General features: G+C 39.9%; 2 protein-coding genes and 1 non-coding gene across 4 annotated transcripts; 1 reads left to right on the top strand and 2 right to left on the bottom strand.

The window, feature by feature from the left end:
- Nucleotides 1-2,077: 2,077 nt before the first annotated feature.
- On the bottom strand, nucleotides 2,078-4,070 carry sox3 (SRY-box transcription factor 3). Its single transcript, XM_086158677.1, has one exon. The coding sequence runs from the start codon at nucleotides 3,816-3,818 to the stop codon at nucleotides 2,916-2,918; it is 903 nt and encodes a 300-aa protein (XP_086014803.1). The 5' UTR covers nucleotides 3,819-4,070; the 3' UTR covers nucleotides 2,078-2,915.
- Nucleotides 4,071-20,031: 15,961 nt separating this feature from the next.
- Nucleotides 20,032-25,125, bottom strand: LOC147227789 (P2Y purinoceptor 4). 2 transcript variants are annotated; one of them, XM_086158667.1, is made up of 3 exons: nucleotides 24,721-25,075; nucleotides 23,348-23,482; nucleotides 20,032-22,819 (listed from the first exon to the last, which is right to left on the bottom strand). In XM_086158667.1, the coding sequence occupies exon 3, from the start codon at nucleotides 22,770-22,772 to the stop codon at nucleotides 21,738-21,740; it is 1,035 nt and encodes a 344-aa protein (XP_086014793.1). In that variant the 5' UTR covers nucleotides 22,773-22,819; nucleotides 23,348-23,482; nucleotides 24,721-25,075; the 3' UTR covers nucleotides 20,032-21,737. The 2 variants fall into 2 exon arrangements, with proteins under 2 accessions (XP_086014793.1, XP_086014792.1); XM_086158666.1 differs by lacking the exon at nucleotides 23,348-23,482 and having other exon boundaries at nucleotides 24,721-25,125.
- A 2,122-nt stretch (nucleotides 25,126-27,247) lies between these two features.
- Nucleotides 27,248-27,376, top strand: LOC147227788 (U11 spliceosomal RNA). The gene has a single exon (XR_015107064.1). It is a non-coding gene; the product is annotated as a U11 spliceosomal RNA (small nuclear RNA).
- The last annotated feature ends 194 nt before the right edge of the window (nucleotides 27,377-27,570 follow it).

Raw genomic sequence — 27,570 nt, 5'->3', positions numbered from 1 at the left:
AGCATCATAAACACCCACCTATTGCTTGTTCACATGCACTCCAAGAAGACGTGCAACTCGGAGGGCATGTTCTGACATAGTAAGAGGTGATATGGATGAAACCCCTCCACCTCCCTGACTGAAACATAGCCTGTGGCGCTGCAGTTGTTAGACTGGAGCCTTGGATGTAGTCCACACATACATAGGTGCAGATAGACACAGTGGCAAAATCCACTGGGAATCTGCTGAATCCATGTTCTACAGGGCTATAATTAGGTTAGTTTTTGGAGAGGAGGTTAAACAAACAGGGGCTGTGAGGTCATAGGCAGATGGAAGTGGGATATGCCTGCACTTGCTGAGTGGGCACGGAGCTCCACATGACAGGGGAGAGAGGCCCTTCGGGTACTCAGTGGGGGAAGAGCGAGGGGGATGGGTGCAGGGGCTGGGGTTGAGCCTAACTTGGATGGCCTCACTACCAGAACATTCAATCAATGGCTACAAACTGTAAAAGCCGCACGCCTTTCCCTAAGTACAGAATCTCACTTCTAAATCACTGCCGGCGTGAAAAGCATTGTCCAATTTCTGTCAATGATTAGGTCTCCGGGTGTAAAACGGAACAGAGAGAGGAAGAAAACCGTAGGAATGTTTTCACTTCAATTTCAAAGTTTGAGCAAAAAGTGTCTAATTAGGTCGAGGGCAACTTGGAACTTTTTCCACAAGAGTTGTTCAAATGAAAGACCTTACACTTTCTGCATGTGTGTGTTTTTCTAAACGCAATCACTTTAAGCCATTTCTCTGTCAAGGAACCCCCCCAACACCAATGACCAGGTTGAGAAAAGCTGCTTAATTACAAAAAATAATTAGTAGGATAGTATGATTAAGTAACGGGCGGCTGCTGGCGCACCGGAGTGACTTAAGACCCTGTCAGTGAATGCAGGGAGGTCTGGATAATCTTTCCCTTCACAAAGGTGGATGGGGATAATCCAGGCCGCTGTGCTGAGCCTCGGATGAAGTCCTATAGGGAGTGTGGGAAGGCCAGCAGGGACGCAACTGCTTCAGCACTCTTGGTGGTGAGAAATTGTTGATTTGGAAATGCGTTTCTTTTACTTTTAACAGCAGGTCGTTTCAGTTTTTCAAACACCAGCACTTTAATAGTGTCAGCTATGCTCCATCTGTTAAGTGCCCCATGAACATCATACAATTTCAGTAAATGTATTGGGCCGAGACAGAGGCATTTTCACTCAGTGATACATTTCTGTGTCAACTCAAACGAAAGACGGATCTCGAAATATCTTGAAATTTTAGAGGATGACAAGATTGAAACAGGAGCTCAGAATTTCTACACCTTATGATCAAATAGGAAAATGTCCTTTTTTCATGTGAAAGGTCATTATCAATCACCAATATTCCAGATTTAGTCCAGTCCCCCCCTCATTATATCATTATCAATCATTTAAATAACATTATTTTTAATTATAAATAACTTTGCCCGAATAATGGCCCTTCCACACTGACATTATAATACATTTTGAGACAAAAAAATCAAAATCTATTTTTTTTTCCTTTTTACGGGCACAAATATACTACAAATGAATCTAGATGAGTGCTTGTCCTGTATATTTATCTTTATTTTAAATCAGGGGGTGGTGACTCCTGTCTTGTAATCAAAAAGTTTCAAAGGTATCAGAAAATGCTCTTCAAGTTCAGATATCTATATCTTCAATAACTGAAATTACCTGATTGGGAAGTTGCGCGTAAAACGGACGGGTTTATGTTCTTATTTAGATCTAACACAAATATCTAGTGACGGGGCCTGTAAAACATTGATTAATTTCAAGATAGAACATAGATGCCCTGCACAGCGCAAATTGTAACAACGGATGCTGAAAGAAACATATCTTTGAAAATCTACATTTTAGGATAGACCAATGTCACATATATATTAATGGTAATAGTTTAGATGAAACAAAATAAGAAGAAATTTTGGAATGGTCATTCTGAATTTTATAGATTGTATTTATCACGACCAATATTTCGACTCATTGCGTTTTCAATTTGAGGTCACATTCTGAGCAAAACATTAAGACAGAGTCACAAATCAGATTTTGTACAAATTTATTCAGCACTTAAGAATAGAGGATGGTCTTAAAATATGTAGAAACGTCAGTTTAAATAAACTTTTTCACTCAAAAGTAATGAGTAAAACATGACAATGTCAAAAAACCATCACAGAACAGAACATTTTTACAAAACGAAAATGTGAACATTTCCACTTGACAAAACATCGGGGTCGCAAGCTAAAAAAACAAAATTAAAAAGAAAGGAAAAAAATAACTATAAATAAACATTGCGTTTGCGACCCGCACAGTCTTAACATTTCATTTGAAACTAGGTGATGGGGATGGGAGAACAAGGGGTGGGGTGGGGGAGGCTACAAATTTGGACACAGTCGAGACAACTGACATTCTACAAATTAAAATGTAAACATTTGTGAAGCAACTTTCCATCCAGCTTTCCTCAAACACACCGGCCTCCTCATGAGGCCACATGCCTTTTCATAGAGAGAAAATGTGGCACTAGTTTAAAATATAGAAGTCCAATTCTTCTCCATAGGTTGATTGCTTATTCTCGTGATAAAAAGCCTCTTTTGCAACGCACACTCACTCTGAAGGACTGAGACGCTCGTTCTCGGCCCATTTAAAACCTATTTTTTTTTTTTTGTTGTTTGTTTAGTTTTTTTTTTCTTGTTTGAAAATGGGACACACGGAACATATTGCGTTAAATTTCTTTTTTCTTTTTTTTTTCCTCGAACAAAACTGTTGGTTTTCTTTAAACCATTAAGTTCAAGTATCCAAGTACTTTGAAAAAAAAAAAAGTTGAGTCTCTTTTCTTGTAATATATATATATATATATATATATATATATATATATGGATCTCAGATGTGGGTGAGAGGTAGCGTCCCGTTGACGCCGGTCCCTGCGGTCTGATAGTGGGGGTGCACGCTGTGTAACCGGCTGCTCTGCAGGGAGGAATGCTCCGCGCTGTCCCCGCCGGGTGGCAGGTACATGCTTATCATATCCCTCAGGTCCCCCAAACATGCCCTCTGAGAGTGGGACGTGATGGCCGGCGGCGGCGAGCTGGGCTCCGTCTTGCACACAGACGCCATGGAGCTCAGGCCCATGGCGCTGGTGGTCTGCTGCGTGTAGGCGGGAGACATGCTGTACGTGGACGCCGCGTTCATGTAGGTCTGCGCGGAGGACATCATGGGGTACTGGAGCCCCGCCATCTCGTACCGGTGCATCTGCTGGATTTGGGGGCTGTTCATGCTGTGGTGCTGCGGGTAGGCCAGCTGGTCCTGCATGAGGGAGTACGCGCTGTTCGTCCAGCCGTTCATGTGCGCGTACCCATCCATCCTCTGGCCCACCGACACGGAGTTGTTGACGGCGTTGGCTCCTGGCGCCAGCAGACCCCCGGGCAAGGAATACTTGTCTTTCTTGAGTAAGGTCTTGGTCTTCCTGCGGGGACGGTATTTATAATCCGGGTGCTCCTTCATGTGCATGGCGCGCAGGCGCTTGGCCTCGTCGATGAAGGGTCTCTTCTCGGCGTCTGTCAGAAGTTTCCAGTCGGCGCCGAGCCGCTTGCTGATTTCGGAGTTGTGCATTTTGGGGTTCTCTTGAGCCATCTTCCTCCGCTGGCCCCGGGACCACACCATGAAGGCGTTCATCGGCCGCTTGACCCGCTCCTGGTCGCTGACACTGTTGTTTTTGGCGCCCGGCGCCGAGCCCGAGTTGGGCTGCGGGAGCGGGGTCTTGATTTCGGTTTCCATCATGTTATACATTCAGGCGATTTGGAGGAAAAGTTCACTCGGGTACGGAAAAAAAAAAAAAAATTTGAAAAATAAAAACTTAAAAAAAAAAAAAAAAAACGAAAGTCAGAGAGGTAGAAATTACTGACCAGTCACATAAGAAGGTTGATGGGAAAGTTGTACCCAGAGTGGCAAGTCTGTCTGCTGGTGCGTGTGTTTCCCGTCCGCTCCCCGGCAACTCTGTCAGCCGCAACTCCGAAACACAAGTCTGAGTGCAAACTTGTTCACCAGGGCTCACCGGTTAATAGGCCTGGACCATGTGATTTGAATTGACAACGTCACAATGAGGCGCCATCGACCAATCAGCGCGCCGCTTTCTGTGCCCACCTTTTGACCAATCGGATCGCGCGTCATCTTGTTTTGATTACAGGAGGAAGGAGGTAAAGTTTGTACTAGCGGCGCAGCACAACAACCTGTACGCTATACATTTACATATGACGGATTTAAAAAAATAAATAAAATCAGCTGATTAGTTTAGAGAAAATCCGTGATCTAATAATACAGATAGATTTTTGTGTACTCGGCTGTGTTATATCAAAAGTTATTTGACGCAATTAAACGTGCGGGGTATTTTCAGACGTAAGTGCTGTAACACGACGTAAAACAATGGATGCATAAATAAATCGCGGTAAACAAAATAAATGCTTCATGAGTTCCAAGACGGATTCGACAAGTGTAAAAGCGTAAATTAAAATAATCAATGTTTTTTTTAAGAAAAAGAAACTGTATTACACGTACGTCATATTTTCGCGCTCCCTAACAAACAAATCTTACTAGCCCGATAAGAAATCCCAAACATTATTTCTCTGCCTTATTATTTGCCTTTGATTTTTTTTCCCCACACGTAAACTCAAGAGGAAACTATTGATCCCACAGAAACGATTACCCGATTTTACAGGCAAATAGACAAATACAGTTGATAACTGTGTGTGTGCATGTGTGTGTATGTGCATGTGTGTGTGTGTATGCATAGGTCCAAGTATGTCTTAGTAGGTACTGCAAACTTTTAATACATCGACGACCTCTTGTGGAGGTGACGGGTTTATCTCTGGTCCCTGGGGAGGCGTACAGTTTGAATCGACGCGGGGCAAGCAAGGGGGGACCCCCATCAGCACGACCACTAAAAATAAAAATAAAAATTAAACACCATCATAATGTTTGCTGCCTTGTTCTCTTTCTCCCTGGTGTTAATGGGTATTGAAATTGACGACCACGGTGTCGCGGCACCCGTGATTTGCATGTGTGCTCTTACAAACGGGCTTAGGGGCCACTCCTTGGGTGAAACTTGCTGGGAGGACGAGGGCAAATCTCACACCTGCTAATGATCAAGAATGAATCGCCCATCGAAAACGACCATTAACACCTCAGAGTTTTACGGGAAGATCCGCGGAGGGGGGTCGTTGTCGTTTGCGCATTTTGGAGCGGTTCACCTCCCGGAGCTGCTGGCCTCCTCAGGTATTCATGTGCGAGGGAGCCGCCAGTGTGGAGCATGAACATTTTTATTTTATCATAAACACGCATTTAGGTTTAATTAATTTAATTCACGCCACGCACTTACAGTATCATTTCAGTGACACAAAATAGATAAATACATGGCAATTGAATGATTCTTGGATTTAAATGAGGAGTACAGTAATTGAACTTTTGAGTGAAACGTTCACGGACAAACTAATAAAAAAAGGGTATATACATCCGAACACGTGTTTAAACACAAACAATTTCACACAGCGTTGAGTTGAACACGATCGAGGGCTGTTCTGAGAGTTATACTCGAAGTAAATCAAACAGGAAAGAAAGAAAAAAAAAAAAGAGTCATCACTTCAAGTGTAATTTTCACGTTCAATGGGGCGTGACGCGCACGGCCGGAGCAATAAAACTACCGTCCAATTAGCAGCCGTCTAATTCCCGGGGACCCGGTTATTTGTTTATCCGCTCCGATCTCAATACAGATCCGCTTGTAATCTTCTTATGGAAATTGACCGGTGGCGTGGAGAAAACACCAGGAGTAACCCGGGGTTGGGTAATGAGGGCCTCCGTGCAGCTAATTTCCTAATTAAGGGGACGAAGGACCACCAGCGCAGCCCCTCCACCAAACACACACACACACACACACACACACACACACACACACACACTCCAAAAATAGCCCGTAGGCTTCTTGTCACGGGGGCAGAAATCCGTTCCTGAACGTTGGGAGAAATTACACGACTGTCATCGGATCGTGGTGTGATTTCACGCGTTAAAGTAAACCGCGCATTTATTAATTTACGATAATGGTGCTTTTACACGGAACGTCCCACTTTCCTTATAATTTTTCGTCGACACCTCCGCACTTTCGTTCCAGACAACAAACATCAAATTATTCCCTAAATTGAGATGTTGCTCCGGCTGTTTAATCCGGCGCATAGATTGATAAAAACGCATCCATGTCTTACTTTTCCTCTTACCTTTTTTAGTCTAAAGAATTGGGGTGCTTTCTATTCAACTAAAACAACATACGTATCTTGTTTGTCAAGAGATTTAGCTGGATTTAAAATCTATTCAGTTGGAATAAGTGACATGTACGTCTATTAATCACTTTTGTATGTTTGTGTGTGTGTGAGAGAGAGGGGGGGGGAAGAGAGAGAGAGAGAGAGTGTGTGTGTGTGTTTGTGTGAGTGTGTGTGTGTGAGTGTGTGTATGTGTGAGTGCTCAGAGATTCAAGGCTCCGCATGTCAATGGAGGTTAATGGGGGGACAATTCCAACAGACGTCGGAAATAAAAATGTATATAAAACGGGACCGAACGCACCTCATGTTCGCCTTTAGGCTGCAAACACTCCGCTGATAAAAAGCCCTGATTTATGGTCGTTTACCGCTTTTATTGCCTTCTTGGCCCTGCGTTTACCATGGCTTTCTTTTATATTTTCTTTAAATAATTTTTCCATAAAATTGCCGATTTTTAATATCTTTTATGTATCTATATATTTATGTATAATCGAAAATTGCATCCGAAATATACAATAAACTATATACTCGTTGAAAATTCCACAATCCCTGGAATCAATAACCTTTTTTTTTGTTTCAGCTCAGTGACTATACGGGCGAGGCCTTTGAGGAAAGTAATTAACAACCAATGGCTTTTCAATAAAAAACGCCACAATGGAATCTGTCTCATTAAGATTTGCATGATTTTTTTTCTTTCTTTTTTTGGACCAGGAATGCAAATGAAGATGCAATTTACGCACGGTCTGCTGTTCCCATTGTGCCGGCCTGAATAGTTGCGTCCTCCCAGTTCAACACAGGTAAAATAATATTCACGGGTCATTAAGTGGAATTAAAGTACTGCTATTATAATCGCTTTTTAATACAGGTCTTTAGTATTCCTGCTGGTATTTGGGCTTTCTATGCTTCAGAGCTGATGACTGGTAAAAGCTAATATGCCAATCATTTATGTATACATTCCTGGAGTATCTTATAAAATATGACAACATTTTTATTAGGGGAGTTTGCAAACTTGTTTGTTTATTCTTAAATAAGTTCAAGTGACAGTTTAGTATAAGTGGAGAAATGTCATATATAATAGGTATTTTGGTAACAGAAAAATACCATGTATACTCTATACTGATGATACACTTGATACACTGCACAAATGTTACTCCCTTTTTGTAGCACAAAGTAATAGAGTCATTTCTTGACATCCATAGTTCCTTAAATGATTACTAAAAACGGTTTGGTTCATAATGCACAAAATTGCATTGCTATTATTATCAACATTTTTTTGCACAGAGACCTGGATATTTAAATATCCAACTGTTTCTGGTTTCAATGTTAATTTCTGGTTTCAATGTTAATTTTCATATATGACATGTTCAGACACCCTCACACAGATATGTATAAAATACTTGTTGCTGGTATACATTTGTCCTCTGAAATATTTCCCCTCACAGTGATAAAACAGAGGAATAGCTCCATATCTGCGATTCCAACATTGTTGACTATGTCGTCTGAAATAATCTAAAGGGAAGAATCTGGCAGATTTGTAAACTCATCATATGTTTGCGTCCTCTTGTAACTGTGGGACCACGTACAAGTGAAACCCCTCACATGAACCCTTTCCGCAGAGATTGGATACAGTGATTATCCGGAAGGCTGAAATGGAGTGTTTTTAAGTCTGACAGGATGACTTGGTGCTAATGGAGAGGATGTGGCTTCAAAGCGGCACGGTAATTTCATTGGTGAGTGTCGGGGATCATGATGTTCAGCTTTATGGAGTGTAACTATCATATTGACTTCTTGTACAAAAACACGCAAAAACAATTTGTTTCCCCACTGTTGCTTTTCAAACTTTAGCCTCTATTTCTTCCCATCGTGCTAAGAATGCCTTTTCTCATTATGCTGGTGTGTGCAAGGCCAAGGCTGCTGACACAGACCCAATGTAATCTCTTTAACCCGCCACTGTCGTGAGCAGACAAGGCGTGACCACCCAACACTTCATCTCACTCTGCCGAGAGAACCGTTTTTCACTTCATCACCACACCTTCCTTTCATCGTAACTACCTATCAATTAGGGATGCACATTTTAAACACATTTGATCGAGCGCAAACACACAGTCACACACGTATTCCCACACGCGCGCACACACAGAGTAAATGATTGTTACAAGACCACTTAATATAATCGCATGCAGCAGAGTGCAGTTAAAAATGTATATACTGGCTGGGCCCGATTTCCAATAATTAATCCCAGCATTTTGGGGGTGGTTATTGACTAATGAAGCTAAAATCAAATGAAATTATATCATAGGGGAGGACATCAGTGGAAGTGATTTTAATGAAATGTACTATTAATATTATATTCTCAGGGTCATTTCATAGACAAAGACTCTACGTTTACTTAGTAGATGAGAAGAAATAATCACATTCAAACATTTGGTATATGATGCGTTAAATGGAAAAAAAAAACTAAACTACTGAATAATGAGCTGTTATTATCCACTGAAAGCAAATTTAATTTTGATTTTAATTAAGCAGAAAATTTTATAAATATGGCTTTGCTTCTGAGCCACTGGATATTGCTGGATTTAGTCATTATAAATGTGCAACATGATCACCTCTGTGTTTGCTCAGGAGCAAAGTCGGCCGGCTGCACTTCCTCGGTTTCAGCTCGGCTCAAATTTCAAAGGTTCAAACATAATCTGTCATGCATTACAGCGTAGTTTATATGCCAGTTTAAGGGTTGGAAACACACAACTTTTAAAGCAGAGAATTATGAGATTAAATCTTAAAAAAACACCAAAATGTATCTGTATTTTATTTCAGGAGGAAATCGCACATCAAATTAAGCCACCTGATGTGTTTCTTTCAATCAAGAAAGTTATGACGGTCCATCAGGAGGCAGATGTGCACTGCCTGGAATCTGCTCTGGCAATTAAATTGTCAAATGCCTCTATATGATTATCAGTTTATATGCTGTTATTGCCTGACTGGCTAATTACAGCACTCATTATTTTCCATGTATCTTCTGAATCATTGCCATGTTCAGTTTTTGAAAAAAACAAAGGAAACTTTCCTAGCTTTTTGTTTGGAAGAAAGTGCTGAATCGGTACTTTTTGCTTTGCGCCGTGCCCAAGCAACCGGCCTTCTTTTGTTTTAGCCATAATTGAGATCCCACTAATCTAGCCTCTTTAAATAAATGAAACAGCTCCTTTGTCAAACCTCCATTAGCTTAAGATAATATTGTGAAAATACACAATTAATGTGTGGCGTAACTTTAATTAATTAAATACACCCAATTTTGTAGTATGATTAATGCTACAAAGTTGTTATCTGTATTCTCCCCCCAAATGAATATGTAGCAGCAATACAACACTGGGCATTAATTGCAGAGAAATTGGAGCATTTAAAACCCTAAAACTAGGTTAGGTAATTATGAGAGGTGATTTATCAAATTTTAAAAAAGAAACAAACAAGCATAAATTGGCATATAAATCACGAGTACCATTATGTGCAATCTAGCTGTGATTTGGGATAAAATGACAAGTTTCTGTGGCACGCCTGGCACTTGATAAAGCAGATAGTGGTCATAAATTTGGCCCCAGTCAAGGTCTCATTAAAAGAGGCCTAATTTAATTAAGAGTTAGCCATCGCCCTCTAAATATATTAATTACCTTGAGCGTGTGACGAGATTAGTGTGGTGATTATTGCGTATTTCATTACAGCGAGTCTACTGGGGGAAGAGCAAACCGAGGAGGGAAGCTGGCTGTGTTGACAAGATAATTTATGGGTTGGCCTGACATGACATTGGTCACCTTGCTTTGGATTGAGCTCAGAGAGGTGAGATAGAGGACAACGCAGGTCCTCGAGAAGGTGCACCGCCGCCACGGTGTCTTTCTTTATTTTTCAATAGCTTTTTAGTATTTACATAGGGAAGGACCATATACTATTATTTAAGATAAATAAAAACCAGGCATAAATAAAACATTTGACAAATTCTCTGTTCAATGTAAAATATATTAATTCATTGTTACTCAGTTTTAAAATGTTATTTTCAAAGTGCCTCTTTTTGTCTCCTGTACTTGTTGGTGACTATTTGTCATAATAATTAGATGATTGATCGAAAGTGTGTGGTGTGTGAAAATTAAAATCGGTGTTTCACACACCGTTTTTTTCTGCAATATGTTGATCATTTTATATCTCTAAACTTTTTCTGAAAAAAAAAAAAAAAAAAAAAAAAAAAGGAATTTGTATTCCATCTAGGGACAAAGTGGTCCCCATAGGCGCTCGCAGTCACACACACATACAAACGCACTAGACATATACAGAGGTGACAGCATGCTGCCCTTTAGACTAATACATCATGAAACATAGAGGATGTTTTCAAAGCACCAAAACAGTTTCCAGCCTCACTGCTCTCGTGGCTGACAGCAGGACAAAGAAACTATGCTTGTATTATCAGGAAGCAAGCTCTCATCCCCTACTTGCACAAACATGGATGTATGTTTTGTGCAAACACACACCTCAGCATTAAACCAAAGATGAATTAATATCAGACAAGACGAACAGTCATGATGATGATGATGATGATTATGCTTTTATTTTCTTCTGTATATTATCATCCCCTATCATTATTATGATTATCGTTATTACTTATACACACATTCAGGGATATGTGCAACAAAAAACCCTGCATAATTGGTTCCAAAGTACTATCAATTCATCTATCATCTGAAACTGACACACGGATCAACAAGTGCCATGCATTGTCTGCCTGATTAAACCAGACTTGAGTAAAAATGAGCCAGAACAGAGACAGTTGGGTTCCCTTGACTGTTCTCCTCATTCTCTATTTCCTCAAGCTACAAATCTCCTCCCACCCTGGCCAGAAAATTGAAGACACTCACTGAGGTCTCACTGGTCCCTTGGCTGCTGCTTCCCATTCCCTCTGTAGGACACACCTTCAGCAGCTGGCTGTCAGCAGGCTTGGGAGATGCACCATGAGGAAGTGTGACATCCACAGTCCAGAGCCTCAGGCACGGCTGTTCAGACCACAGAACCACAACCATGGCAGCTTCCAGAACAGCAGAGATATGAAAAGCTTGAGAGTTGGGCAGTCAGTAGTGTGGCAGTGCACTCTGCAGCTGAGCTCTCCCTGCTCTGGGACCTATCTCATTCAGTCAAGATTGCTTCATACAAAAGTTGACAATGCACCAGTGAAAGCCATTGTTGATATTCAACATTTTTTAAATAGCTGAGCAGAATAGACAACATGGCAGGCTGCAAAACTTGGCAAGGGAACCTGACCTGGAGCTTCCCGATTGAAAGATTTGCCCCGCTGGGTGAGAGGAGAGCAGGCTATTATGTTAAAAAAAAAAAAAAAACAGTGTGAAAGAACTGTGAAAAAACAAAACATCTCCCCATTCTGGAAAAGCAGAGTACAATGGCTTTTCTACAGCAGGAAGAGGGCAATCGCCTTGTATGGTCTCAAGCCTGTCGATATTGACCATAAAAAACAAAAAAAAAAAAAAAAGGAAACTCAAGGCTATTTCTTAAAAGATAATACTGCGTTTTGAAACAAAAGGCGGAAGCTCCAACTATCAGTTCAATCACCCTAATTTTGCTAAAGGCAAGTGAAAAGTCAAACAGTTGAGCCATCTTTTTTTCTTCCATTGCGTGAATGTGAATGATACAGTGTGACTCTTCACCGTGTTAGTGTTGACAACTGTGCACGCTGGTGTGGGTATATAAGAGGGCTTTATCTGTCCATATGTCAAAACACTGCCATAGAAGCTATGATAAAACCTGTATGTGTGTGTGTGTGCACGCGTATGTGCACGTGCGCATGCTTATTTGCTCAGGACAGGTCTTCGTGCCTCATTCACTTCCCGGTTTCTCACATTTGGACCATGACAGGAGGGGAGATCCAGGGCCAAAGTTGTTTATGTGTATTTTACAATCATATCAAGTAAGCTGTGACGAAAAGACCCAAAGCCCATCCACCCGAAACACATGTTTCCCAACTGGAACAGTCTTGGAAGCAAGTACTTTCCTTGAATGGCCACACAATACCCTTATATTCTGATGAAAGCAAGCACTTCCTTTTGCTTTTGCTCACCTGTCTACTGCTTTATGGGGAAAATAGTTGAAAATAAGTTACAACAGATTAAACAAAGACAAGAATCAGTCATCTTATTTTTCTTAAAGTCATATAAGAGGAAGAAATAGAGAGTGTAAGATGGGAGATCATGAAGGGATATAGGATTGGTCAGGTCCTTCAACACTGGCAGGCTTGAAGTTGAAGATGAATAATTACATTGACCAAGGACAAATTACAGCTCTGAAAAAGACGGCTGGGCATACATAATCATCCAGCTTTGCCACTGCTCAGAGGGAAGACAGAGAAGTAAAAGGACAAGGACCCAGAGAAGCATGGAACCTGTGGCGTCTGTACTGGAAACTCACATCAGTACCACCCATCACACGCTATTAGTTGCCATCAAAGCTCTAATTTTACTCTAGCATTACATCCCTCTTCCTGAATCCCCCACCTTCCCCCTGCTGCTCTGGATGGTGCAGCTATCCACTGTCCGACCTATTCAAGCCAAATTGGCAAATGACAGCTCTCCAACTCTCAGATTTCAGGAAGTACAACTCACCACCACCACAACTGCCGCCATCTGCACAGGCTTCCAAATGCGCTAAGCGAGAAGAAGGACCAGGGAGTTGAAGGATTGAGGCAGAGACGCAGACTGAGGCAGGTTAACAACCTCCCTTCTCCTCTTCAACAGTGACCATGCTGGACACGGAACACAGAGGAAAGAGAGGAGAATGCCTATCAGAAGATGAAAAGAACTTCGCTCAGACCAAAGGTAAAAGTTGACCTCAATCACTTAAAACGCACTTTCCACTCTAGGTTGAACTCTATGGGCAGATGACAGTATATCTTTTGTCCTCATGGAGGTCAAAAACCATGACAAGGACACTCAAACAATTCGAACTAAAGAGAGATCCGGTATTTTTCCTTCAAACCACGAGGGGATATATCACCAGATGCATTCAGCTTTTTTTTTTTTCTCAGTGCCAAACTGAATCATAATAACAGCAAATCATCAAGGGTAAGCTTTTCAGCTGCACGTGAAGAGAGCAATGGCATAAAAAATGTGAAAATGTATATGGATAGAGGAAAGCATAAACATGGTCTCCGCTCTGCAGGGAAAAGACACAAAACATATTGTATAGTACATGAATTAGCCGCCCCGCTGAATAGTACTCTCACTGCTAATAAAGGACTAATGGCAGTTCTCCCTGCAGAGAATACTAATTAATGTTCCACTCCTCTGTGAACTGAGCGCATACTCCACTGTGGCCTAATGAGGGGAGGCAGGTATGTCTTCTCTCAGAATGGGCTAATAAGCACAACACAGTGGGGTTTGAGTGAGTGGGCCATAGTGCGGGGCGAGGGGGCTCTGGGAGGGGCTTCCTGTTCCCTTATCTTACCAGACTCCCTTTAGCACATTTACAATGGGCTGGAAAGCAATGGAAAGATTTTTCCCATACACCTGGAAAATAGGCGAGCTAATGTCGATACCACCTTGGAGGTAGAAGACAAATATAAACAGTTGAATATTTCAAAGGGAAGTATTCTCTTCTATACCACGCGCATTGTAATTGTGGACAGAGATGCTGAGGTATAAAAATGCCTGGGAAAATAGTTAAAACATTATTGAAAGTGTTTCATATCGTTAATGTTTACTTTTCTGTGTGTCTTTCTACGGAGTTGCAACCCGAAAAGTGCTGATGTTGCTGGGAAAAATGAAAAAAAAAAAAAAAAGGCTATTTTTTTATATTTTCCCGCTCCCTGAGAATATGCTCAGCTCAAAAGTAAATAAATACATTACAGGATTCAGAAAGCCCGGGAATCAGATTCCGAGTGCTGAAGAATGAATGGATGTGCGAGTATGCGGTTGTGTGCATGAGCGTAAACATAGATTGAGGATTGTATTGGATTTACCTGGGTGAGATAATGGTGGTGCATTAGATTAACTTTCAGTCCTTAAATGCAACACATTTAGGCAATCTTGTCCCCCCAAAACATGTCAATGTCTGAAAGGCCTCCCTCTCGCTATCAGGAGCCTCTGGTCCCCCACACTGATGCAGCTGGCAAGGCGCTACTGTTGACTGTCAAAACGCAGCGCCAGATCTAGTTATAAAATAATTGAATTTTCATATCAGAGAGGACCAGAGTCCCAGCAGACAATGGGACTGCTGAGTCCTCTCTGATATTGGCTCAGGCCCTTTGCCATGCGCATGGAATCAGTATGTTAATGTTCCAGGGTTTTCTTTTTTTAAGGGCACTTGTGCTCCCGCAATGTACCACCGATGCAGTTTCAAAAAAATTGCAACTGTTGATAAGTAGGCGGCCCACAACCCCCTCGACCCCCTCCTCCCACCCAGCATGCCCACCCACGCCTCCCCCAACCCACCAAGGCTCTGGATGTTCTCGCACCCCCATCCTCCCCCATTATTAAAATTGTAATTTATTTTTCTAAATCAGAATGACAGCTTGCTTTCTTTTCTCTGCAGCAGGCAGTGAATCACCAAGCTTTAATTACTTTCGTAACTTCGCTGACCCTGTAAGCGTGCTGCTCTGTAAGAAAAAATGGGACCTCCAACAAAGGCCCTCCACAACCACATCCGCCTCTGGTTCATTCAAAATGTGAAAATTTATCAAACTGTGGATTTTTATAAGATTTTGTTAACATTTCACCGCCTATCTTTTTCACAGTCCCCCTCCCTCCACTTGCAACAGTTCAGCACTTCCAATCTCCAAGGTTAACACCCTTATTTCAACTTTTTCACCTTCCATCTTTGTATTTGTTCATGCATGCATGCGTGTGTGTGTGTGTGTGTGTGTGTGTGTGTGTGTGTGTGTGTGACTTCAGGTCAAAAAACCCAGAGGTCATTCTATTATCAATAACCTCCTCGTATCCAGGCCGTGGCCTTTGCAGCAGGAAAAGAGTCACCAAGGGCTGTGAGGTTAAAAGCACAACTAAGCGGGGATAAATGCTGCGTTTGATCACATCATTCACTGATCAATGGTCTGCAACATGGGGTCAGTCTTCTGCCACCGGTGCAGTCAGAGCCTGCAGATTACTATTTGTAGCCCTTTTTTATATCACTGATCCATTAGCAAAAACTAGCAACTCCCGTGTAAAAATATAGAAAACTCACAGACAGCATGTGACGGACCACAGCCATGTGTGATTGTTAAGACGAAGGGAAAGGTTTAAGATGCTGCCCCCCGCTGATTTGTCGCTACAAAGTTCAGGCATGTTTCTTATTTCCCAACAAATCCCTATTTACTTCATAATATTCCTAGTGCCTGATTTATTAAAGGAGCTAATATGTTGTAATCCCTGCTATCACTCTCACCTTCTCACTTGCAGACCAGTTTTGGGCCGTGCCACTGAGTGAACCAGGGGTGTGCAGGCAGGGTTGGTCTTTTGCTGACTACCTGATAATTGAATGAGCGATTATCCCTCCCATTAATAGACAATGATACAGAAACCACTGCCATATGTACGGAATATTAATGAGTGGCTGCAGCAGCCTAGATAAGAAAAGCTCCATGCATTTGCTGTAATAGGGGTTAAAACAATTTGCCCCCCACCACCCTATCCCTCCTTGCGTGCACACATGCACACACAACAGGACCCATGCTTTCCACAATGCTAATCCTTAGTCTTCTCAGATACTAAGCAGGCTGCCACCAACCAACCCAAGGCCCAGACTCGTGCACTGGGCCTGACCTTGGTAACACCAAGGCTTACCCGCCATTGTTTAAGAGTGCAAGTGAGGTCACTTGACATGCAAATGATGGAAAAATAATTCCGGATACCCCTCTTTTTTGTTCTTCTCTAGTATAATCTCACTGCTATCCCTTATTTACTGCCACAACTGAAGTCTTTCCATGGACTGAACGGAAGTTATAGCAGTTGCAGCTGCCAACAGTGTCGCACAGGCCTATCCAACATTACTTCTACCAAATTTCATTAAAGGTTGTACAGAGTCAGGTGGGTGAAACCGTTAGGGCCCACTTCTATATGAATTACCATCCTAATCAATATTTAACATCTGTTATCAATGGAAAGCAATATTTTTCCCTTTTACCTTGCAATAATTGTGCTTAATGCTGTGAAGTATCTTATCATAGGTCTGAAAGCAAAAGAAAGGACAGTTACCATGGTGACTGTGAAAGCCATTGGTTTCCTTTTCAACGGAATAATGAACTTCTCTCCTCTGTGTGTCACTCTTCCACTCCACTCTCAGCCTCTTCGATTAAAATGAAGTCCCCTCGTCCTTGAAATCCCTCATTTCTTCCTTATAATTTGCCATGAAAGAGAAAAAAACAGAAAACTGTTCAAGGTTCAACAAATGCATCGCTTTAGGTCAGGGTGGAGGTATCTTACAAGTGTTGTACACTGTATTTTTTTCGCTTATTGGATAGAAGATATTAGAAACAGATAAAACATATAACCTTAGTGTTGATAATTCTCAAAAAAAAAAAAAAATTACAGAGAAAGAACTGCACATTGAGGCTTTGATAACGATGTTTACTGACTGTAGAAGTCAAAGATAAATTCAATAAGTCATGCCTAAAAAAAAAATTCATATATTCCCAAGATCACATTTTTTAATAGAATTTTCGAGAGCGTTAAAACGCACAATTATATCTTGTCAGCTCAGTCCAAATATAGTTAGATGAGTATAATTCATGGGATAATTAATTTATGGGAATTGGAATTTTCTTTATTTAAGTAAAAAAGGTTATGATGATTCGTAACATGCACGGTCACTAATGAATGCTTCATTTTTCCCAACTGCCCGCGTTGCCATGCATATGTAGGTCAAATCACGTTGAACAACAGCTGAGTTTACCGAAGGTCTTGGAAATGGAAATGTTACAATTGTATTGATTTCAGAGGAAACACATATGATGAGAGTTTTGAGAAAGGACCGTACCAATTAATTAAGCCTCTGAAACCAAAGGCAGACGTTGAATATGGTGAGAACTGGTGGGAAGCTTGTAAAGAGTTGGATTTTAATCAGTTTTTAAGATGGAGTAGCTTGTCTTCAGTTTTTCTGTCTCTGTTTATATAGCTCCTTGTGGATGTATTTCAAAGTGCCCTATGAGAAGAAATGGATTGAATGGTGTGTAAAATAAGAAAAGTATAATTTCTTATTTTATAAAACTAAGAATGTAAATTAATGGGATAGAAAGGGGGCAGCAAATATCACAAGGAGGGATAAACTCCCAGAGAGCAGGATATAAAATAACAAATTATATTAGTAAGTAAATGAAATAGAAGAGGGGCTCTCTACATTTAAAATTTAGGCCTGTTCCAAATGTTGAGAACCAAGCAAACTAATGAAAATCTAATGTAAAATCAATTATGAAAGTCAAGTGCAGTAAATACAATTGTACATGGAATTCAACTTTTGTATTTACATATCTATATATGGGAGTGTATTTATATTTCTATATCTATATAGTGTACATGATATGTGTATGTATATTTATGTGTAAATATCATAACACATAAACATGTACGTATAAAGCAACAGACGATCGTGACTTGCGAGCGGTCTTGATGCATATCAGATTGAGTGAGAATTGTTTTATTTGTTTGTTTGTTTGTTTGTCTCACCCGCAATTTTTCACCTGGTTTCGGACCCAAGAGAGATTTCAAATTGCTTGATATCAGCACAGTTTTTATTTTGGTATTATTGCATGTACTGACGTCTGCAGACATGTAACCTCAAACACCCTTCAAATCGGTCAACTTGAAGCAGTTTTTACTGAGAACAAGTAATTCAACCAAAAGGAAAAAAATATTTTGGAGTGAATACCATAGGATGCTGCAAGGCTACTTTTTTAGATTTACTGATGAATATGTTGAGCTGAATAGACATCTTTAAGCACTTTAACATGTGACCCTAAGCCAATTTATTTCTATAAGAATCAAAAATATCCTTCTCTCCTCTAAATGTTGTGAATCCAATGACTGATTGCACTCAGAATCCCGCGTGTCCTTGAGCGCAGATGTCCTCACTGCCCAAGAACATCGAGTGCCTCATTCTGTCATCTTGTATGCTGAATAAAATAAAATGTAAGTAAAAACCTATGATGAGATGTACGAGGATTCAATAAAATATGCATGGCAAAGATAAATAAATGTGATAAAGGAATGCATCTTTAAAATATATCTCTTTTTATTAATGACTGTAGCCTCTTATTAGTTTCACTACAAATACCCTCTCGATATTAACGTCGTTTAGCATTTGGACTTATTTACAAAATTACCAATGAAGTAGAGTTTGAAAATATGTGATATTATCAATTTTGTTTTGAATATCAAATTCAAAAATGCAAGACTGCAATATTTATAGTGTCTGAACATTCTCCTTTGGTCGATTGATTGCAGTTTTTGTGAGTACATGGATATACTTTGCATATAATATTATGTATAGTACAACTATTTGTATTTAGAAAATGTGATTGAGAAATCAAGTAATATTTCAAAATGTTGTGATATTCTTCTCTCTTAGAGGGGGAATAGCTTTGCCTCATTAAAATCATATTTATACAATTATATACTAATATGATGAGGATATTTTCCTCTGATTTCATGTTGTTTTTACTCATTGTTTTTACTCATTCACATCACTATTTCCTGGCACTTTGGCATTATTTTATGGATTATTCAGCTTTACTGAGTGACGCGGGAAATGTCTGAGTCATTTCCTGACATTTTAGGAGCCTGTGTTATATTCTACAAAGTTATTCAAATATCACTGCTTCGGGATACATGGGTGGTTAGGTTTGGTAAAAAATATAAAATTTGAAAGAAAGAAAAAAGAACCCCAACAAACAAGTTATTAATTTTCTGAGATGTATGCTCATTCTATAAAAGTAATACTAATTGTTGCAGTTTTTGAATAGAATCAATTATTCATGTAACATTCATGAAACATAATTCATGTAATAATTTGCCAGACAGGTTTTTTTTTTCCTCATATATATAAATGTTTATTCCTGCAGAAAATCTCACGTTGGACACCCACACTGCAAACAGAGGCACAAAACCCGATGTTAATTTGTACTAGAGAGGCCCTTTGTGTTTATGTCAGGGTGTTCGCCATCAGCTCAGCTAAAGCTTCAAACTAGACATTTGTCAGTGTTGCATTAATATTCGTGCAGGCTTGATGAAAAAAAATTACGTGGCTCCGACGCCTCTCCCAGATGCTCACGCAAGGATGTCCATATTTGTCAGTTCATTCAGAGGGTGTTTTGTTTGTTGAACGGTAAACAGCTCACAGCCCATCCACCTTTCTATTTAATACTGCGATCTGGATATTCTTCTTCCAGACAAAACATAAGTAATCAAAGGCTGTCCTCTCAGCTTTCCGGCTGCTCAGTGACACATGGGGTGCTGGGTTATTAAAACTTAAATAGCACTTTTCATTAAAAAATGTAATAGAAATTAAGAATTGAAACAGATACTTTCATTTAAACAGAAATGAAGGATTTTTTTTTGAAGTCTGTAAAGATATAACAGCTGCTGGGTGAAGTTTAGTCTCAAGCCAAGTTTTGTTCAAGTTTTAATTATCATCATAAATGTATTTAAACACCAAAATAATCAACTCAATATTATAAAATGGAGGTGTTTTTTTTTTAAATGTAAACAAAATACATTATTGTAGTTGAGATTATTTTCATAATACATATGAACAATCAGCAAAGAATCTGTTCGGTAGATGAACAATATATCAGATAAATGGGATTCTCACTTGTTATCTCTTTTTATGTACAAAATCGATTTGCATCCCGTTCATTCACTCCTTGAGATTGCATGGTGACAAAACGGGTGCCACGAAGCAGACTAACATCAGGCAGTAACAGGGACACTCAGAATATAATTATAAATAATTCACTGAGGCCATATTAGCAGTGCAGTATCTTTGCACACAGGTTCTTTTGTGTGATCCTTGAGGACATGATTATGCCAGAAAACAGTTTTTAAAATGAACATGAATGTATCTATCAAATAAAAATCCACAGGAATGAGGTGAAGTGCAAATCAACAACCGACAAGCTTCCTGACAAAATCAAACCACAAGGAGGTGCTAGACATTCAAAGAAGAGCTCCATCACAACCATGATGACCTTACTGTTCATTGACACAAAGTTGCTCTGTCCCCTTAAGGAAATTGTTTTAATCTTCATTAGATACATTTTAAGAAAGAAAATTTTGAATATTCATTATTATTTATGATTGTACTTTATTTGGCTGGTCTGAGTTTTAGATATTCATGCTTATCATTGTCAATTTTCTCATGACAATTTGTCGCGGCTGCATGGAAACAATATCGCAACAACACAAAAATTCACAAAACTGATGGAGCTATTTTCAACTTGTTCAAAAAGATATGTCAGTTCCAGGTCAATTCCTAAGTGTGTTCACGCATAAGGCAAAAACAGATGTGAAAACTGAAGGACAAAAACAGCTGGACAAGGGAGCAGTACTGGCAACAACTGCAAGTTCCTGTGAAACATGAATACACTGTTGATAAAACAGGAGGTTTTGTCCGACGACTGCCCTAAAGTTGCCAAAAAAATGGTAACTCCTCGTCTTTTATGAAGTTCGATGTTTAGAGCTGGTATGGCTCAGTCTGTTTACTTGTGATTCTTTCTCACAAAACGATAATTCCAAGTGCTAATTTTTGTCAGTGCTGTTTGTGGAGTTATGTAGGTGTATCCCTAAAGTATTGCATGTGCCTATTCCACCAGAATGAGCACTTGAATTACAGCTGATTCAGTAAACAGGAAATTAATTCAAGAAAACACTGGTTAATTTTACATATGGTGTTAGAATATTGTCTTCTAACCCATTACTAAACAAAACACATTGTGAGTAAAGTAACAAAATTAATAAAACTGAAACTATGTATGAATCCACGTTCACAAGACATGTCATTAGCTGCTTCTAGATAAGTCTGACAAAGGCTTATACAGCCCCACAAAAAGAGCTCCCATCAGAACCACAAAAACAGATACCCTGACAATTTGAGATGTTACCACATTACCGATAAATTTAGTTTCAAATGAATTTCTAGGCTCCAGCACTGCATCGGAGCAACATCCTATCTTTACAAATATCAATGTTTGGCAGAAGTTTGAATACCATGTGTACCATTAAGTATTTGGAAGTGCAAAAAAATGGTGCCTGGGAATCTGTGAATGCTGATAGATGCTAGAAGATCTCAATCAGAAGCTGGTACCTGTGATTTCTGTAAAGATTATGAAAGGTCATCCCTCTTTCTTCCTTTTGTCTCTCCTCCTGACTTTAAATAGTTACTTGTAGATAAGAGCAATGTTATTTTCAGGCTTTTTATGATCTGGTGTCTGACTGGTTGTCAATCTTTTCCCCCTTATTGTAGAGATGAGTTTCGAGCGGTAGTGGTCTCCCGCTAAAAAATACAAAATTGGATCGATGCAACTGTTGACGCTTGCCAGCGGCCTGGTTATTTTATACATAAAGTTGACCACGTTGAGACTCTCACAGTTAAGATTCAACACACGAGCAGTATAGTATAGGGTCCGTGTGATGTGAAATGGGACGAAGCTCACCGCGAACACCACTATCACCACTATGATGAGCTTTATGGACTTTTTCCGAGCAGACAATCCGGCAGACAATCCATGCATAGGCCGGAACAAGGTTCGCGCCATTAGGCAGTAACAAACCATGATGATCAAGAAAGGTATGCCGAAAAGCAGTATCATGACAATAGAACTGTATGTCACGTACTCCTTAAATGAATCCTGGCTGGTTGTGTCATGGCACAGGGTGTCATTGCCCCTCTTGGAGATCGTGACAAAGAGGAGGTTCGGTACCAGACACGCGGTCACCGTAGCCCACACCAGGCCGCACACCAGGTGGGCATGATGTGACTTCACCAGGGTCAGCAACTTGATCGGGTGGCAGATGCCAAGGTATCGATGCACGCTGATGCACGTAAGGAAGAGTATACTGCAGTAGAGGTTAGCGTAAAAAAGGAAGCGCACTATTTTGCAAGCGGTCACGCCGAACGGCCAGTCGCTACGATTGGCATAGTAATAAATGAGCGTGGGTAGGGAGAGGACATACAGGAGGTCAGACAGGGAAAGGTGAAACATGTACACCGTGCTGGCTTTCCACGGCCGCATCCTGAGGAACATCAACACAGCAGTGGAATTCAATACAAAGCCGACCACAAACACGAGACTGTAGGACGCGGGCAGGAGGATGTATTTAAACTCCTCATCGAAGCGACAGCTGGAGTTAAAGATGGACATGAAGGCTGTTGACTTGTTGAGTGTGTCTGGAGAGTTGACATCCCCTTCCATGATCGCTCCCTTCGCTGGAGCGCTTCTACGCCAGGAGATGACACAACCTTGATAGCAAGTGAAAGAAAAAAAGAGAATCGCAGATTACCAGTAGCACGCCAATTCATTTGTAAGGCTTTACAACTGGATTAGCAGTCCTCTGCTTGTCTTTTTTTGAATTATATTGGTTATCATCACTCATCAATGAAAAAGTAGAGTGACTTCCAGAGGAGCAAGTTCATCAAATTGGATTTGAATAATTCCAAATTGATCCAATCATTTTTTTTTTCCACAGGTTGTATTTACATACAGAGGGTGATCAGAGGGTCATTGATGCAAATCCTATTTTCTAGCAGAGTGCATCACAACAAAACTATGCAAGGAGATTCATGTTTAAGTATCTGATAGGAGGTTACCATATTGATATGATGCTCGTGAAGTGCTTGTTAAAATGTGCCTGCTGGATGTGCACATGACTGTCATGGCATGGCAACTGTTCATAAAAGGTTTTAAAACCAGCATTAATCTTCTTGATGTGTCAAATCCAATGTTCATTCGCCCTGCCTACTTATTATAATGATTGTATCCCATTTTACCTCATAATAATGAACAGGTCTTATTTTCTTTTTACACCATCTTGGCCAGTCTAGGATGGTTCAGAAGACATTTCTCTACATATGGTGCTGTCATTTTGTATGTGGCCAAGACAGAATCTTGAATCTTGAAAAAAGCTGAAAAAAAACACGCAATACACATCAGACCGAGGTCATGCTTTTAGCACAATTTATGTTTTTGAAGTCATACTTCTAAAATGTAATATTCCAGTCTGGTTCCATGACAAACTTGAAGCCTTCAGTTATATCACAATGAATTTTACAATGAAGCAAGAGACATATTGCGTCATTAAACTAGCAGAATAAAATTTTAACACGGGATAATTGTGATAATATTGTACCTTGGACAATTTCAATGGCTAACTATTTGCATGCGTGTGTTATAAAATAACACTGTGGATGAATTAGGTGAATTTTGAACCTGAAATCCCAGGCCCTCGGCGGTTATTAAATTTACACACGTGCACAATGGCACGCATGCACGCTTTTCAATGCGCATTTAAAAATAACAGGTTAATTTCATCCATCATTTTAAGTATGACGCACGTGGACTAAGATAATTATTTTATTTTCAGTTTATAGTTTTGTGATGACTCTATTACCTGTCAGTCACGTGTCTACCTTTTTTCAAGGTGGGCGTCATATCACTGCCAGTAACATTTGCTATCAGATAGGTAACTCTTACAGACATATAAATGTAATTTTCTGAATTGTAATAAAAGGAATGCAACCGCAGTCTTCTGATGTTTGCTGAGGACACTGACAAATATCAAGTGATTGTTTTTTTATTTCTTTTTTCTGGATCTTTTTTCAGCCACACCTCACATACATATGGACGATATCTGACCATGTGATAAAAGTTGTATGTATTTTTTATTGTTAGTCAATTTTAATTCCAAGAATATTCTACTACTCCTTTCGGTCATACTGACGTGAGTGACAGTGGGTCACTAACACAGTCGTATTTGGATATCGACAATTAAAAGTAATTCAAGTGCTATTGTACATTCAAGAACGCAAGAAAAGTTTCTTAGAATGAAATTATTTCCTGTTTGGAGACTTAAAGGTTTTAATCGTACCCGATCAAACGTCCAAAACGGTCCGTTACCATTTGGTAAAAGAAATCCCCGCGAAGTGAGGGACCCTTCAGGTGGCACATCTAACAGTGCTCTGAGGAGGCATGGTGTATTTTTGAGATAAACACAAGACCTTTCCACGACTTTTACTTTTCCCAACATATTAATCCTCCATGTGTTTTCAGTTATTTACAAAAAATGAACCGTTTTCCGGGGCGCTCTGGCACCGTTCCCCCACGGAAGCCCACATGGAGCACAACTTCAGTCACGTTTACTCACCCAGTTGGGATCCTTTACAAAAGAGAAAAAAAAAGAAAAAGAAAAAGAAAAGTCAGGCTGATCCAAATCCCGCTGCAATAAGAAAAAAAAACAATAAAAACAGCGGAGGGAAGTGGGGATTAAACTGCCATTTCGATCCTGCAACTGTCGCCCGTCCTAGTCCGTCCCTGTACTTCTCCGTGGCGCACCGGCGTGTTTTGTTTGTTGTTCTTTTTTTTTTTGGCTGAAAGCGGTATGGGACTCCTCGGTAATCTTTTTTTTTTTCTGGATACTCATGTGAAGGGCCGCCCGTCGGACTCGGGCTTCAACCGGGACGTGAAAGAACAGAGAAAAGAAACAACATTCAGCCTCAAACCGCTTTCAAGCCAACCGCCGGCAACCACGTGAAAGCGCTGGAGAAAATCCAAGCCAACTTTGGCGTGAGTGCGGTAGAAACGCAGAGACTGCCAAAGGTGCCAAAGAGTACACCAGATATCTTTAGTAACTCATCAAATATTGATACCAATGCACTTAAACCCCGTTATTACTACGTCCTTATACATATCTATCTATCTATCTATCTATCTATCTATCTATCTATCTATCTATCTTTACATACACACACATATACACATGTGTGTGTATATATATATATATATATATATATATATATGTGTGTGTGTGTGTGTTTGTGTGTGTTTATACACATATATGTGTGTGTGTGTGTGTGTGTGTTTATACATATATATATATATATATGTGTGTGTGTGTGTGTATATATATATATACATATATATGTGCGTGTGTGTATATATATATGTGTGTGTGTGTATTTGTGTGTGTATCAATAGATAGATAGATAGATAGATAGATAGATAGATAGATAGATAGATAGATAGATAGATAGATAGATAGATAGATAGAAGAGACAGGAGGCAGAGCTGGAGGTCACAGAGATGAAGATGTTGAGGTTCTCTTTTGGAGTGACCAGGATGGATAGGATCAGGAATGAGTCCATCAGAGGGATAACACATGTTAGATGTTTTGGAGAGAAGGTCAGAGAAGCCAGACTGAGATGGTTGGGTCATGTACAGAGGAGGGATAGTGAATATATTGGTAGATGGACAGAAGCTGCCAAGCAGGAAGTCTAGTGGAAGAACAAAGAGAAGGTTTATGGATATAGTGAAAGAGGATATGAAGTTAGTTGGTGTGGAAGAGGATTTAGAGAATAGGTTTAAATGGAGGAGGTTGAGTCGCTGTGGTGACACCTGAAGGGAAACCCTGAAAGGAAAAGATGATATATATATACACATACACACACACACACACACACTCACATGCATATATATATCAGTGTTGCCCACAAATGAGACCCCAGAATACTTGGTTTCAGGTCTTCACTGCCTACCCAGACTTGGGCTTGATGCTTATATACAGTTGTTCTCCACAAAATACACATCTAATTATTATCTAGACAGTGCATTTCCCCGAGGTCAAATAGTCTGAGCCAAAATCAACAGAACCGGTCACACATGTGGTCACAGACATGTCCAAAGTACCAAAACTTCAGACATGAATTTAATGTCCATGTCTATAACTGCTGTTTTTTAAGCCTTTATCTATTTTACTGTCATCGGCACAAGCTCAACTTTCCTCAGAAAGTAGAAAGTACTCATCTTACTTCATAATCATCGAATATCCCGCAAACTAGACAGAATAATTGATAGATTCATTTCTCCCATTGGTTCTTTGTAAAGTCTCAATCAATGTATTATAGTTTGAAAATTTTAAAACAGGGTTCTGGTAACTATCAAACATTAGTTTGAGTTTGGGCTTGAAAAGCCGATAAGAGCACACTTACTGTACAGTACATTGAAATGTCATGTCCTTTGCTTCAGTAAATATGTATTTGGTCAATATTTCATCTTGTGTCATGGAAATGATCATTCCCATAGAAACGCCTTAATGGTGTTCAATGGTCACATGTAATAGAAGTTAATATTTGCACAGCTCTATAGTGGCTATTGGCCTGCACCTGTTATAACATAGTGTACATCATTTTCCATCTGAAGCTACTTAACAGACTGTACATTTTTGTACAATTCCCATCATGTGGTCAGAACGAAAATTTGCATTCCCACAGAAATAAGAGTTGAAAAAAATGAGTAACACTGACAAATGAAAGTGAAATAGGCAGTAAGAATCGTTTTCCAAACAAGCTATTAAAAACACGCATAAAATCAGGATCACATGACACAATGCAAGATAAATGCTTAGGACTAAAAGAGAGTTTTAACTTTGTGATGGAAGGTAAGTAGGCCCACACAAAAACAAATGAATATCTAAATAAACAGGTACCATTTGAATGCCTTCATTTTATTGTACTTCATACTTTCACTGCATTTATCTTACAACAATGACCATTTTCAATGATGATCTTACAGAAATGAAACAGGACGCTACTTTTTCACAACACAATATTGACATACTATTGCACCCTTAAAGACAGTCAACAAATACCAGAATATTTTCAGTGACATGATTTATTAAAAAGGGCTTCTGCCACGATGGCATCGAAGGGGACGAGCTCTCCTCCAGCGGAATCAACATCAAGAGATTTCGGAAGCAAAATTTTTACACCCGGGACCTGAGGACAGCTGCCCATTCCGGCGTCCCCGGAGAAATAAAATGTAGTTTTTAAAATTTTTTTTTTATATTGTGTTTTTTTTCTCTTCAATAAATTATCTGAGCGTTAACCCCCTGCCCTCCCCCACCCCCCGTCTAAAAAAAAGCAACTAAAATAATATCCCTATATTTACTCTCCTTTTCACATATGAAAAATGCCTGACCTTGTAGCCACTTTTTGAAGGT

The sequence above is a fragment of the Fistularia commersonii genome, chromosome 13 (assembly GCF_037954325.1).
Source record: "Fistularia commersonii isolate RoL2024-O1a breed Wild chromosome 13, RoL_Fcom_v1.0, whole genome shotgun sequence".
Classification (NCBI taxonomy): domain Eukaryota; kingdom Metazoa; phylum Chordata; class Actinopteri; order Syngnathiformes; family Fistulariidae; genus Fistularia; species Fistularia commersonii.
The sequence above is the reverse complement of the archived record's forward strand: the minus strand, read 5'-3'. Positions and strand labels throughout refer to the sequence as shown.